Source organism: Trichosurus vulpecula, chromosome 2 (genome assembly GCF_011100635.1).
Source record: "Trichosurus vulpecula isolate mTriVul1 chromosome 2, mTriVul1.pri, whole genome shotgun sequence".
NCBI classification, from domain to species: Eukaryota; Metazoa; Chordata; class Mammalia; order Diprotodontia; family Phalangeridae; genus Trichosurus; species Trichosurus vulpecula.
Window position 1 is genome coordinate 381,400,190 of NC_050574.1, and position 15,648 is coordinate 381,415,837.

Genomic DNA, 15,648 nt, shown 5'->3' on the forward strand with positions numbered 1-15,648 from the left:
TTTATATATTCAAAAGGCATAGCAAGTTGTGCATAGTAGATTTGCAGTTTCATGTGCAATCATTTTTTTAATTGTACTATGTTATGGAAATACTTGTTTTATTCCATAAATTAAAAATAAAATAATTTTTAAAAAGACTGAGATAAATGAAAAGTCTTTCACAAACTCTAAAGTGTTATTAAAGTATAAGGTTCTAAAATATCACTATACAGTGTTTGCCAAGTTATGCGATTTCTGCTTCTCAGAAAGCAATGAGATTCAACTAACAGCATATGGGAGAGTCGGTTGCCACCATTCTAAAGTGTTAAGGAAGGCTGAAGAGAGGCAGAAGGGAGACGACTTTCCACCAAGCAACTTCAGGCTTCTCCCTTCCCATTTCCGCATACCTTATCCTGTTCTGTCAGACCCAACCCTACTTCTCCCTCCCTAGGGGTGTGTCAGGAGGTAGAGGAAGTCCCTGTCTCTCAACCCCACACCTAGGAAAGATTGGAGTCCTGGAACACATCCGGAACAATTCTACCTAACCCAGTAACAGCAGCAGCACCTGCAGCGGCAGCGGCAGCATCTGCAGCGGCGGCAGCAGCACCTGCAGTGACAGCAGTAGCAAGAGAAAGCCTTGGGGCTGCTCACCGGACAGCAGTTAGACACTGGACCCTAGAAGATGGGATCGGGGGTTATTAGTGAGCGTGAGTCTCCTCATAATTTTTCCAGCCCCTCAATATTGCTTCCTCTCCTGCCAAATGGAAGAGGGGGACAGGGGAGGAAAGAAGAAAGGAGAGCAAGAGTAATAGACCAGAGGGAAGGGCAGAGAGAAGAGAAGGGAATCAGAGAGGGAAAGGGAATAGGGGAGGGAGGGAGGATGAGGAAAGAGAGAGAAAAAATAGAGCTAGAGAAAAGGAAGGGGGGAAGAAAAGAGAGCTGGACAGAGGGTGGAAAAGCTGGTTGGGCTGCTCCCACACTGGGGAGAAATCTTCCCTCCTCCTCTTCCACTTCCAAACCCACTCTCAGAAAGGGGATGGTGGATTGATAGGAGCTGGGAATTGTGGTTTTTTAAACTACATGGCCATGGATTTTATGCATGGTTGATTTCCTTAGGAAAGGGGGCATGGGACAGAAAAGGGAGCAGTGAAAGATGTCAGAGTAGGTTAGCAGAGGGTTTGTAAAAGACAATGACAATGCAAAAGCAAGACTAACATTTGCCTTGAAAATAGAAAGCAAGGAAGTAGGTGCTCAGCACTGGTGAATCAGAAAGAAATGATTCATAATTCCTAATTCTTTTTGACAATTGAATACGGTTTTTGGGTGGAGGTAGTGAAAAGGATACAACAAGAAAGATGGTAGAATTGACAACACTGTAAATCAGTATAAGTGAGCAAATCCGAGGTTCAGTCATTGCAATTTATTAGCAATTGATAGAAGCACAGTGAAAGTACCCTGAAAGCAAAAAAGAAAAGAGGTTAGGGTGAGTAAATAAGTAAAGTATTTATTTAGGCTTCATGGTAGGTACTATGGTGTTGGAAGGAACATGATACTGGAAGCCAGGTGACTTGGGCTCACAGTATCACAAGATATCAGAGCTGAAAGAGGCTTTCAGTCTGTATCTGGGGGGAAATCTCATTAGAGATCTTCCAGCTCTTAAAAATAAATATTCATGTGACCTGTTTTGGGAAGTGGAAATGTAAAATAGAAAAAAAAAGTAGCTACCTTTGTTTCCTTCCAAACTAGCTTGATTTGCTCTTTAAAGTTTTGTTATTTAAGTTCTATTTTTTTCCTTTTTATGCAATGTTTTGAATGTTTGTTTTATTTCTTGCTCCTTTTTAAGCATGCTTGTTTCTTAGCTGTTTAGATATGACTCTAAAACACAAAAAAAAAATAAATGAATGTTAGATATGGAAGGAACCTTAGAAATTACTTAGTCCAGCCTCTTCATTTCATAGACAAGGAAGTAGAACTTTGAGAAATTGAGTGACTTGCTTAAGGTCAAACAGCTAAGTGAAGAATCTGGGACTGGAAGTGAATTTCTGACTTCCAGCAGTCCAATAATGTTTGCATGCTCGTGGAGGAGGGAGAGGAGGTTTACCCAGTTTGGGGTGATGATGGTGATGATGACGACCACGACCATGACAATGATGATGACAACACTGATGTTGACAACAATAACAACACTACATTATTCCCTTTCCTTTGCACTTCTTGACTTCATACTTGTTAGGATTGAGCTCAACACAATTCTGGAAGCAAAGTCTAGGATAGACTTCTTGCTGCTTTCCTAAAGCATTGAATGCTGCATTATTTCACAATCTTAGGAACAGGCTGGGGACCTATAACCTTTCAGCATCCCAAAGTGGTATGATCCAGGGTGAAGTCTAATTGCTGCACCCCTGGTCTGAACAAAAGTAGAATGTTGCTGGCCTCAGCCCATCAGCCAGCTGGAAAAGAGTGTTGGTACAGAATGAAAGAATTATAGGTTCCCCTTCAGTCTGTAATTCCTAACCTGATTATTCCCCTTCGGGTTTCAGACTTCAGACAGGGCTAGAAGCTGGAAGTGAGACCCCACTCTGCTTCTGGGGTCTGAGCTGTATCACTACTACTTTCTTCTGAACTTGTTTCTTTCTCAGTACACTGCCCTGGGTTTCTGAGAATGCTACCCTTGAGTATGGGTCATCTTCTTAATATATTTTCCAGGTCAGTTGTTTTGTTGTATGATAGCTTATATTTTCTTTGGGTTTTTTTCAGTCTTTTGACTTTGTTTTAATATGTGTTGTCTCATAGAGTCAATATCTTGTTTGGTCCATTCTAATTTTCTAGGATTTTATTGCTTAGACAAAGTTTTGTGCCTCTTGTGTGAAGATGTTAATTCTCTTTCCAAATCTTTGTTCCATATCTCTTATTTTATTTTCAAGTTTCCTGTAGTGATTACATTTCATTTATTATTTTTTTTTAAAAAAACCTTTTTTAAAAACTCTTGTGTCATCTGTTACAGGAATTTTAGTTGAATGTCCCCAAGCTGCATTTTTCTTTGAGGATTTGCTTGTACATTTCATTCTCTTCTTCTGTGTTTGTGTCTTGAATGTTCCTGTCACCATAATAGCATTTTGTAATGGAGTTCTTTTTTGTTTGCTTATTTCTCCAGCCTACTACCTGACTTTGAACTATGTTTATGCAGGACTCTTCACAATTTTGGTGGGGCTATATAGGCCAACCTTGAGTACTCTAGGTTCTTGATGATTTTTTCTTAGGATACTGAGTGTTTTTATTCTAGGATCTTAGGGACAGCTCAAACTGGGGATCTACAAGGATTTATTTTTTTCTTTAAGTTTTGTGATCTCCTTTTCCAATTGATTGCCTTTCTTTTCATAAGTTTCTTGATTTTCTTGCATTATTCATTTTTTCCTAATTTTTCCTTGACCTCCCTTATTTGATTTTTAAATCTTTTTCAAACTCTTCCAAAGAACTATTTTGGGATTTGTGACCATTAAACATTTTTCTTTGATTTTGAAGTAATTTTTTTAAAACTTCACTACCTTCTTCTGAGTTCGAACTCACATCTTCTGTCCCCGTTGTAGCTATCTATGGTTGAGTTCTTTTGCTTACTCATTTTTAGTGGCTTTTTCGGCTGTCAGCTTTGTATTGTAATCAGTCTCTAGTCCCCAGGTGTGAGGAAGAATGTCTCGGGAGTCAGGTTTTTCATGCTATTGTTTTCTGAGCTCTATCTGGGGGACTGACTTTAGGTACTCCTCTCTGCCCCTGAGCCACTGCCAGAACTCCCAGCAATATTATCACTGCAAAATCCTTTTGCTCCCTGTGGTCCTTCCCACAGCTGCAAGCTTCAGCTCACTCCTCTACCATGGAACCAAAACCAGGGACTCTGCTTTCCTGTGAATGATCACATCTAGTAGGGCCCCCACCCTTCTGCTGCCACACTCACCAGTGTGTGCTTACCTCTCCCCCACAGCAACAGCCTGGGACTGCATCCAGTAAGTGCACCAGGGCCTAGCACCCTTCGATCTTCCCCTGAGCAACCATCCAACTCCTACACTAACTGTGAGACAAAAGTTCCTGAAGCTGAAACTGCCACCCAACAACCTGGCTCCAGAGCTTGTTAGTTGTTGATTCAGTGGTATTTTCCTGAAGGTACCTGTACTTCAAACAGGGCAGAACATCAACCTGGAAGCCTGGGTCTTTCCTAAGGTCCTCCCAAGTTCTCTTAGGAGGATAACTGTTTTACCCCAACTTTTAATTATTTCTGCCACTCAAAGTTTACATTGAGGCATTATTTAAATTATTTGTGGGGGAATTTGAGTGAGCCAAGTACTTTCCTGCCTTATTCTACAATCTTCCCAGAATCCTCCAATGCTTGATAATTGAAAAAACAATTAAGAGGTAATACTATGTAACACCAATGCTATTAGTAGCTGCTGTGGAGGTATAAGAGCAACAACACCAGCACACAAGAGGGCTGCTAGCACAGGTTCTTTGATCTGCTTTTCTAAGGAAAGCAACTTTAAGGCGTTTACAATCTCACTTTAATTAAACATACATATATAGTTCACTTAGTTCAGGGAGAAAAGTCAGCACCCTGAACTTCAGAGAAAACACAAACAGAAATTACAAGCAGAAATTATATAAACAGAGCAAATAACACAAATCATCAGACAGGGCTTCTAACCGTCTGTCCATAGCAATACATACATAGTTACAAGAGAGAGAAGCACCAACATCTGGGTTTTCAGACAGGGGACTCCTTAATGGCTACCCAGAGACTGCTGGCCAAATCACACTAACACTCCTCCAGTGAGAGAGCCCCAAGCAAAATGCTAACCTCAGAGCACATATGCACCTCTTCAGGGTCAGAGAGCATCACAACCATGCACTCAAACCCATGTGACCTAGGCCTTCCCATGGCTTAAGCAGATATATCATTAAGGCAGAATTCATGATTTCAAAGAAAATCATGGATATGCCTGAATGGTCCAGAATCGCAGGATATAAGGAATTCTCTAAGTAGAAGGCAGAGGAGTTAAAGCATTTATTCCAGCTCCACAGTAGCAGACCCACAGACTAGTGTCCCCAATTTGATATCCTGGCAAGAACCTTCCAAAACTAATATGCCCATCTCACAACAGTGACCAGTGACAGAAAAATATTATGGCAGCAAGCCAAGCCATACTGGTACTTTCCCCCGATGCTAGGGCCCTCCAGTAAGAAGATTACCCACTTGCTTCAAGCACTTGCTCAGCACTCTCTGGTCTGCACGAGGGTCAGTCCTGTTTTAGTAGTGCAGCTGCCGCTGCTTCTGCTGCTGCCATCACCGCTGCCACTTCCACTTTCTCCTGCCTCCACTACATCTCAGTCTCTAAGCTGTGTTCTTTCCTTTTATATAGTTAGTTGTCAGACGTCATCCCGTCAACTAGAACATCATCTGAGCGACCAGAACTCAGGCGCCTACCATTGGCTCCGGTCTTAGCCACTCCGCCTAGGACCCTGAGAGCACCCCCCCCTCCCCGAAGCCTATTCAAATGGGTGGGAAAGATCTTCTCATTTACTGATTGCCTTTACAGCAGATCATCAAAGACTTTCGATTCAATCAAAGACTCTTGATTGAAACAAAGGCAAGACTCAAAGGCACTTGATTGCCTTAGTGCTGAGAGGCACTCCAAAAGAAAAAACAGCAAAAAGTCCCACCCTGCTTGCCATTACACACTCTGAGCCAAGTGGTGCACTCTTTGTGAAATGAGAAGAATGACCTATTTGAGGTTAACTGCAACCACAGACTGAAAAGTTTAATATATAGATTCATGGAGTGAACATTAAAGGAGAACCAAGCTGATTGATAGTATTAGAAAGAGAATATGGAAGCTACAGTGAGGAGGTAAAGCACATATCTATATTGACATTACTTCTCTAGCAGTCCCCTCCCATAATCTTTCTTGAAACTATAGCTGAAGGGGGGAATACTTAATTTAAAAGGAATGAAGGAGATCACAAAAGGTGAAATAGTTAATCTTATTTACATAAAATTGGGACCTTTGAAGGATTTAGTTAAGATTCTTAATTTTGTTAAGGTTATTTGATACTAGACCTCATTTCTTTTTTTAATAGGTGTTCCTAGACTGCTACTATATAATTTTTTATTTTAATTTTTAATTTATGGAATAAAACAAGCATTTCTATAACATAGTACAATAAAAAAGATGATTGTATATAAAACTGCAAATGTACTATGTACAACTTGCTATTCCTTTCAAAATTATCTTGTAAACTTCTTTTCTTCTCTCTTCCCCCTCCTCACCCACCCTTGAGATTGCTGCCATTACACATAAATAAGTGTGCGTGTATATGTAGTGGTGTGTGTGTGTGTGTGTAAAATTATTCTACATGTACTTCTGTTTATAAGTTCTTTCTCTGAATGGAGATAGCATCTTTCTTCTTTTGCCCTTTATATTTAATTTGGGTATTTATAATAGTTAAAATAACTTATTCACTCAAAGTTGTTCTTAAAACAATATTGCTATTACTGTATACAGTGTTCTCTTGGTTCTGCTCATTTTGTTCTTCATTATTTCGTGCAAGTCTCTCCATGTTTTTCTAAAATGAATAAGCTCATCATTTCTTAAAGCACAATAGTATTCCATCACAGTCATATACCACAACTTGTTCCGCCATTCCCCAATTATTGGACATCTCTGCAATTTCCAGTTCTTTGCCACCATAAAGAGAACTGCTATAAACATTTTAGAAGATGTAGGTTCTCTTCCTTTTCCCCTAATCATCTTTGGAAATAGACCAAGTAGTAGTCTTGCTGGGTCAAAGAGTGTATAAGCAGTTTAATAACTCTTTGGCCATAATTCCAGATTACTCTCCAAAATGGCTAGATCAGTTCACAATTCCACCAACAATGAATTAGTGTCCTCATTTTGCCACATCCTCTCCAGCATTTGTCACTTTCTCCTTTTATCATTTTAGTCAATCTGATAGGTATAAAATGAAATCTTGAGGGTGTTTTAATCTGCATTTCTCTAATCAACAATGATTTAGAGTATTTTTGTGACTATGAAGTGTTTTGATTTCTTCATTGGAAAACTGCCTGTTCATATCCTTTGATCATTTATCAATTGGTGAATGACTCCTATTCTTATATATTGGACAAAGTTCTTTATGTATTTGAGATATGAGGCCTTTATCTGACAAATTATGTAGAAAAGTTTCCCAATTTTATGTTTTCCTTCTAATCCTGGCTATATTAATTTTATTTGTACAAAACCTTTTTAATTTAGTGTAATCAAAATCATCCATTTTATACCCAATTTTACACTCTGTCTCATTTATTCATAAATTATTCACCTATCCATAAGTCTGATAAGTAATATGTTCCATGTTCTTCTAATTTTTGTGTAAAATATCTCTTTATATCTAGGTCATGCATCCATTTTGACCTTATCTTGGTAAATAGTTTGATATATTGGTCCACGCCCAATTTCTGCCATACTGCTTTCTAGTTTTCCCAAAAATTTTTACCAAATACAGAATTCTTATTCCCAAAATCTTAAGTCTTTATACTTGTCAAATGCAATGGTATTATGGCATATTTGCTCTGTAAATTTTATGTCTTTCTATTCCATTGATCTACCTTCCTGTTTCTTAGCCAGTACCAGATAGTTTTGATGATTACTGCTTTATAATATAGTTTAATGCCAGTATATCTATAATTCAGTAAAGCATATGAGAATGTCCCATCCATATGAACAAGATGTGGTAATGTGGGCTAGGTGTTATTATAGTTAGGTGAATTCAGAATTATTTGAGTGACCAAATTCAAAGTAGTCAATTAATGAGCTGTTTAATATTTTTATCAGTGACTTTAATGATGGTATGGATTGCATTCTTATTAAATTAATAGATGGGAATGATAGCTAAAAAGTGAATAATAATTAGGATTTTAAAAAACTCCGTAGGTTAGAAGGACAATGAACTTCATCTATAAGTCAAAAAATGTAGAAGGATTAAGGTTATTTATTTTAGTTCAAAAAATGAACTTTACAAATACATAGTGAGCCCCATATAAGTCCTGCATAAGTTAGGGTCCTTTAATTCTTGGTAATGGTATGGAGACAATTAGGTCAAGGACTTGTGAGAATATTATTTTGTTATTTGGTTAATATCATGCTCATCTAAAGCTTTATAACAATTAGTAATGTTAAAAGAAGAATGACTTGTGGTTTATTTCGTAAATGCCTTAAAAGAAACATGACATGACTAAAAGTTTATGATTTTATATGTACTGTATTAGAAATTGATTATTTAATGTATTTGTGTATGTACTGGAGCCTGTCGTTAATTCCTTAGTGCAATCTCATCCTTCTGGTGAGGAAATTAATAACAGATTACTGTAAAGTATATGAAACTGGATTCTGATGTGAATTTCTTAAACATGACAATTGACCAGGGTTCCAATTCTGAATTTGTAAAAATGATCAGGGTTATAAGGATTTGAAGTGATAATTTAAAATTGTGCTAAGGTCATTTTTGTAGGAGAATGGACAGAAAACTGGTTCCTACAAGAAGATAAGAAGAAGAAGATGCTGAGATGCTGTGCTTCAGATGGCTAGAACAAATACCAAGGACCAGAGGACTTCATTGATGACGCCCTGCCAGACAGCTATATGGGAAGAGAAATTTTGAATCTTAAAGGGACAATTGTATTATTGTTTTCTTTTGGGTCTCTGTATTTGTATTTATAAAGGGGACTGCCCCCTTTGATTTGTCAATGTGTCAATCAACCTTTACCCCTTCCCATGTTTACTTAAAGGGTTAAGGGGAAGAATTCAAATGAGAAAGAAAGTAAGGGAGTATTAAAGATGTGGAAACAAAACTTGAATAAAAGAAAAGAGGGGGAAATTGTGAGAAGTGATGGAAGCAGTTTTGTTTCCACAGAGTTGAAAGTATCCTTCTCCTCCCCTCCCCCCAGCTTTAAAAGAATGTAAGTCAGGTGAAAGGTTAGAGGCTTGTATGCATGCTTAAACAAGCCATTTGAGGAGGGCATGACGTAGGCAGTGAGGGGGTTGCATCTGGCCAACGAAGAGCTTGGCGGGAGATTTGGAGTGAGAGTCAATAAAAGGACTGACTTCCATCTGAGTCCTTATACTCCCTTGTGTTTTGTTCAGAGGATGTACCTATTTATTCAGAATGAATAAATTTCAGAATGAATAAAGGTAAAACATAATTAAAACATAAAAAACCAAATATATATTGAGGGAGATATTGATAGACAAAAATTCATGTGAAAAGTATCTGAGGAGTTCTAGATCTACAAGGTCAGAAAGATCATTTGACAGCCAAAAAGCTATATTAAGTGGAGGTTAGTATGGTCATATCATACCCAGAAAATTGTTCTGATTCAGGATGCCGATATTTTAGGAAAGACACAAAGAAAGTGTGCAATGTCCAAATGAGAAAAGAAAACTGGAGACCATATCATATGGGGATAACCTGAAGGAACTAGGGAGGTTTAGCCTGGAGAATAATTGGGATGTTGGACATGATAATATTTGAAGGGCTGTTATGTTAAAAAGGCATTAACTGTTTTCTTCTTGGCCTCAGGAGATAGAATTAAGGGGTAGGGGGGAAGCAGGATCAATTGAAGGCAGACAAGATTTATTTTTTATGTAAGGAAAAACTCACAATTAGAGCTATCCAAAGTCTGCCTTGGGAGGTAGTTCAAGTGGAGACTAAATGATCACTTACTGTGTACTGTATAGAGAATACCTCTTTAAGTGTAGGTTATATTTAATGGTGTCTGAGGTCCCTTCTCATTCTGATGCTGAGTTCTCTAATAATAGTTCCCCTATATATAGTACCTTCCAATTCATAAACCATTTTCCCCATAACAAACCTGTGGAGTAATTATTGTACATTATCCTGCCTTTACTATTGCAAATTGATATCTCCAATGTTTCTTCTGAGATACTGCTAGGTTCTGAATCATTGAACAGATACATTTTTTAGAACATGGAAGTACATTTCAATATGCTTCAATTGTTATACAATACAGTTAGTTTGAAATTGAAAACCTTATTCAGTAAACATAATTATGATATTTTAGAGTGCACCCAATTTGAGGTGTCTTGTTTGTCCAGTGAATTTATTATTTAATGGTATTTCTCACTAGGTTGGTTACTAGACTTATTAGAGAGTGTTTTTTTTTCTTTTTTATCTTTTTTTGGTATTTTATTTTCCCCCAGTTGCATGTAAAGACAATTTTTAACATTCATTTTTAAAAGTCTGAGTTCCAAATTCCACCCCACCCTGCCCCCGCTCTCCCCACCTGCCTTCGTTGAGAAGGCAAGTAATTCTACATAGATTATACATGTATAGTCATGCAAAACGTAGCCATAAGAGTCATGTTGGGAAAGAAAACAAGAGACAAAAAAACTCAAGAAAAATAAAGTAAAAAAAAGTATGCTTCAAACTGTATTCAGACACCATCAATTCTTTCTCTGGGGGCGGATAGCATTGTTCATCACAAGTTCTTCAGAGTTGTCTTGGATCGTTGTATTGCTGAGAATAGCTAAGTCATTCACGGCTGATCATCTTACAATATTGCTTTTACTTTGTATGTAGGTCATTTCACTTTACATAAGCTCATGCAAGTCTTTCCAGGTTTTTCTGAGAGTATCCTGCACTTCATTCTTTATAATACAATTGTATTCCAGCATAATGCCCCAGCTTGTTCAGCCACTTCCCAATTGATGGACATCCCCTCAATTTCTAATTCTTTACATCCAGAAAAGAGTTGCTATAAATATTTTTGTACATATAGGTCCTTTTCCTTTTCGCTTTTTATTTCTTTTGGGATACAGACGTTGCAGGTCAAAGGGTATGCGTGATTTTATAACCCTTTGGGCATAGTTCCAAATTGCTGTATAGAATGGTTGAATCAGTTCACAACTCCACCATCAATACATTAATGTTTCTGCAGAGTATCATTATTCATGGGAGTGCTTCTGAGCTAAAAACAAAGTTGGTCTGGATCCTGCTATCATTAGACACCATTTCTATCTTAGTAGATTTTCAGATACATAATTTTTATCAAAACACTTCTAACAGTATGTGGTTGTTAAAGGCAGAACCACCTTTATTTTTAAAACTTTCTTTGCATATCAATATGACAAAAATGACTGGTCTTTTATTGTGATATAGGACCTTTTGCCTCATTTTTTGTGTATTTTTCTCTGCTCTCTCTAATAACCACTCATTCAGAATGAATAATGATGACATAGTATAAACGCAGAAGAGAATACTTAGGAGGCCATTTTAGGTAATTAGCCCACATACTGTCTTTCCTACAGTTTACTGGGGAGTACTTTGCCCTACTTAGCTATAGAAATTGTAAGCTCTCCTAATAAGAAAATGTTTATATGGGCAGCTAGGTGGCACAGTGAGTAGAGCACCGGCCCTGGAGTCAGGAGGATCTGAGTTCAAATCTGACCTCAGACACTTGACACACTTACTAGCTGTGAGACCTTGGGCAAGTCGCTTAACCCCAATTGCTCTGCCTTTCCCCCCCTCAAAAAAAAAACAAAAAAAAAATAAAAAAATTAAAAAAAAATAAATAAAATAAGAAAATGTTTATAATGATACTAAAAAAATTTATTGGAGTAACAGAGCCTATAATGGTTTGACGAGTTTTGTTGCAGATAGTTCATGTATCTAGTATGAGGTAATATAGATGAGAAAAAAATTTTGTTTTTTATCAAGAAAAAAACTTAAATTCATATTTGCTTTGTAGTTTTTTTGGCTCTTAATTATTTAAAAGGAAGCAGTGAGGTGTAGTAGATAGCTGATCTCAAAACCAGTAAGATGCAGCTTCAAGTATCATTTCTGACACATGATAGCAATTTGACCTTGGGCAAGTTACTCTGGTTTTCATTGCTGTAGGCTGTTGTGTTTGTCCTTCGTTCTCAAAGAGGACCATGACATCAGGGAAATGATGACATGACTTGCAATTGACTTTGATTTGAATGAAAGAGGGCTATGCAAGATCACCAGCCTCACTTTCTCCTCTAGAGCCATCTGGGTCCAGTGACCTAATATTCCCCAGGATGACTGGAGATGGCCCAGGATGCCTTAGGAAACCCTGGCCCTCCCAGGCTAAGGCTTTTTCAGGTTCTCACTTTGACAGAGGTAATACCCATTCAATGAATAGGCCTCTTTAAGAAGTTAATCAAGAGATGGCTCATTTAATCAAAAACTCAAAAAAAAAAAATCAAACTGGGAAGAGAAGACCCTCAGGGTTCCTGCCTAAAAGAGAAACAGTTACTATTTAGTATTTACATTCACTCTGTGCAAGGAGGGCAGGGACCTGTTATCCAATCTATGAGCTCCAGGGTGAGTTGGGTTTAAGGCTTGGTTTTTGAGAAAGAAATCTAGTCAGTAAACCCATAGTTAAGGGGGCAGCATTCAGCCACTGAAATGTACCTTCCTTTCAGCAGAGCACAGGGAGGGGAGGGGAGGGAGGGGGAGGGGAGAAGAAGGGAGGGGAGAGGCTACTCACAAATTGTGTTTGTTCTTTGTTCTCCAAAAGGACCATGACATCAGGGAAATGACTTGCAGTTGACTTTGATTTGAGGGTGGGAGGACTGTGCAAGGTCACCAGCCTCACTTCCTCCTCCAGAGCCATCTGGTTCCAGTGGCCTGATATTCACCAGGACGGCTGGAGATGGCCCAGGATGCATTAGGAGACCTGTGCTGTAGGCAACTCTCTCTAAGACTAAATAGCAGAGAAAGTCCTAATTTGCAATGATAGGGAGAATTTCCTCACCAGGAATTTAGTTACATATGCCAATGAAATCTCCAATCTAGTACCTATCCTAATTCTATATACCTTAGGATATGATGGATAGGAATTGCAGATAGGAGATTTTGGTTCAATATCATGAAGTTACTATCAATTGGATCTTTCTAGAAATTGAAAACTATCTTTTGCGACAATGAGTTTCCCATTAATGTAGATATTCGAACAGAAGCTGTTGGAATGCTGTAGAGAATTATTTCATTGAGTACAGGACCGAACTAGACATCTGAGGTCTCTTCAACTCACAATTCTATATTTCCATGACATTCCAAATAACTAATAAAAGTTGACAATTTTAATTTTTTGTTGTTGTTAATGAGCACTTTGGGGGATGGATGGCTGTTTTTAAAAGTGTAAGTAGTTAAGTCCTATGTGTTTTTGTAGAGTGGCTGCATTTAAACGATATTGATTACACTGTAACTTTGAAGTAGGCCTTAGACAAAAAATAACAAAGCAAATATTTAAGCTTTTCCTTCATAAAAAAACACACTTTTTCTCATCAATATTACTTCATGCTATGTACATAAACTATCTGCAATAAAACCAGTCAAATCATAAAGTCTCTGTTGCTCCAATAATTTTTTTGAATATCATTAGAAACATCTTTTTAGTGAGAGCTTACAATATCTATAGAGGAGTAGGACAAAGTACTCCCCAATAAAGTACAGGAAAGATGATATGTGGGTTAGGTAACCTAATGAATCTTTCTCATCATGAATTTTTATAGTAAAATCTTGTTGTTTTCCCCTAGCTTACATGAAGGGACTGCTCCTTATTATTGCCTCCATATGTTGTTGGTATTCTGGATACCTACTTGCAGAGTCTGTACCTGATGAACCTTTGTCTAACGCTGTCCATACTATTATGAAGATTGGAGAGAAACCTATCCTCAAATGTAAGTGCTGAAAATTTTTTTCTATTGTAAACTGATCTTCTGTTTTAAATATCATATAAAGACTGTTGGAGGCAGCTGATGGCTTAGTTGATAGAGCACTGGGCCTGGAGTCAGGAAGACCTGAGTTCAAATCCAGCCTCAGACACTTCCTAGCTGTGTGACCCTGAGCAAGTCGCTTGAACTCTGCTTGGCAGAACGGATCCCCTGGATTTATTAGAGAAGGAAATGGCAAACCACTCCAGTATCTTTACCAAGAAAACCCCAGATGGGACCACAACTCTAAATGCTGCATGGTGAAAATTGTGCTCTTTTAACTATATCTATCTTAATTCGGTTTACCAAGAATAGAGTCAGAGCCAAAAAAAAGTAGGCTAAACCTCTTCATTTAATTTCATCAAGCATTTATTAAGAAAGCACCTGTTATATTAGATGAACTTTACTAGACCCTGGGGATACAAAGGCAAATTGAAGCAACCCCTCCCCACGAGTAATTTATGTTTTCCTGTCTCACAACAAAAGAATTGGTTACACTGATGAAATACTTGGAATATATAGCATAGTGCCTGGCCCACAGTAAGTGCTGTAGAAAAGTTAGCTATCATTATTATATTCATCACTTCTAAAACTTCAAAGTCCCTAGGAGTATGCATTTTTATACAAGATGTTCAGAACATCCCTGGAAAATATTATCTTCCACATCCAATAGAACAGAAAATACAAATAATTCTTAAATAATTTACCCAAAGTAGCTAGCAATAAATAGATCATTTTTTCTCTCACGTTTCAATCTGCCATTTGACAAAAACAGTAGTGTCCTTTTGTCTGAAATAAATTAAGCACAAAAGCTAAATTTTTAATTATTACTATTATAAGTGGGAAAAAGCCTCATCTTTTAAAAAAAATTAACTCAGTGTTTTTACATTCAAGATGTAAGGTTAAAGTACTTTAAAGTACTGCCCTTTCTTTAAAAAAAAATTATTTGATTTCATTTTATTTTCAGTTCCAAATTCTCTCTCTACCTCCCTTCTCCAATCATTGAAAAGATAAGAAACATCAATCCCATTACAAATATGAAGTCATGCAAAACAAATTTCCACCTTAGCCATGTTCGGAAGGAAGGGATGAAGGAAGGAAGGGAGGGAGGGAGTGAGAGAGAGACAGAGACAGAGACAGAGAGACAGAGAGAGGGAGGGATGGAGGGAGGGAGGGAAGAAGGGAGACTGAGAGACTGAGAGAGACTGAGAGACCGAGAGAGTGCACAGGAAGCCTATTTTGCCAACCTAATGAAATGAATTAGCTAAGGTTTACGGTAGTAAAACTAAAACCTAAAACAAAAAAGGATTCTAAGAATATATGACAGGAAACTGAAACTGTTCTTTTAAATATGCTAGGAATAAAAAAATAAAGGCAAGCTTTTTTTTTTCTCTGATAAATGCAATATATTATAAAATAATACTTCCTTATTTGGAAAAGATGGGTTTCGTCTCATTCATTAGGCTCTTAGTAAACACCATTTTCTGTCATGAATCCTATGGAATTGTGTTGATCAGAGTTACTAAGTCTTTTGCAGTTGGTTATCTTTACAATATTACTGTTAATTGTTGGTATATTCATATAAATTTCACTCAGTTCTTCATGTAGTTAGAAAATTAGACCTTTATCAAAGAAACTTGCTGCAAAAATTTTTTTGTAGTTTTCTGTTTTCCTTCTAATCTTGACTGCATTAGTTTTACTAATACAAAACCTTGTTAATTCAGCATAATGAAAATTATCTATATTATCCCATAATGGTCTCTATCTCTTGTTTGGTCATATATTCTTCCCTTCTCCGTAGATGTGATCAGTAAACTATTCTGTGCTTCTCTAATTTGCTTTTAATATGTTCTATGTCTAAATCATA

General features: G+C 37.4%; 1 protein-coding gene across 1 annotated transcript in view; it reads left to right on the forward strand.

Annotated features, from left to right (window-relative positions):
* The first annotated feature begins 647 nt into the window (after window positions 1-647).
* FAM3B (FAM3 metabolism regulating signaling molecule B) overlaps window positions 648-15,648 on the forward strand; it is a 68,700-nt gene continuing 53,699 nt past the window's right edge. The window contains exons 1-2 of the mRNA XM_036747354.1: window positions 648-686; window positions 13,605-13,748. Coding sequence (XP_036603249.1) covers window positions 662-686; window positions 13,605-13,748 — 169 coding nt within the window. The 5' untranslated portion in view covers window positions 648-661. The remainder of the gene's footprint in view (window positions 687-13,604; window positions 13,749-15,648) is intronic.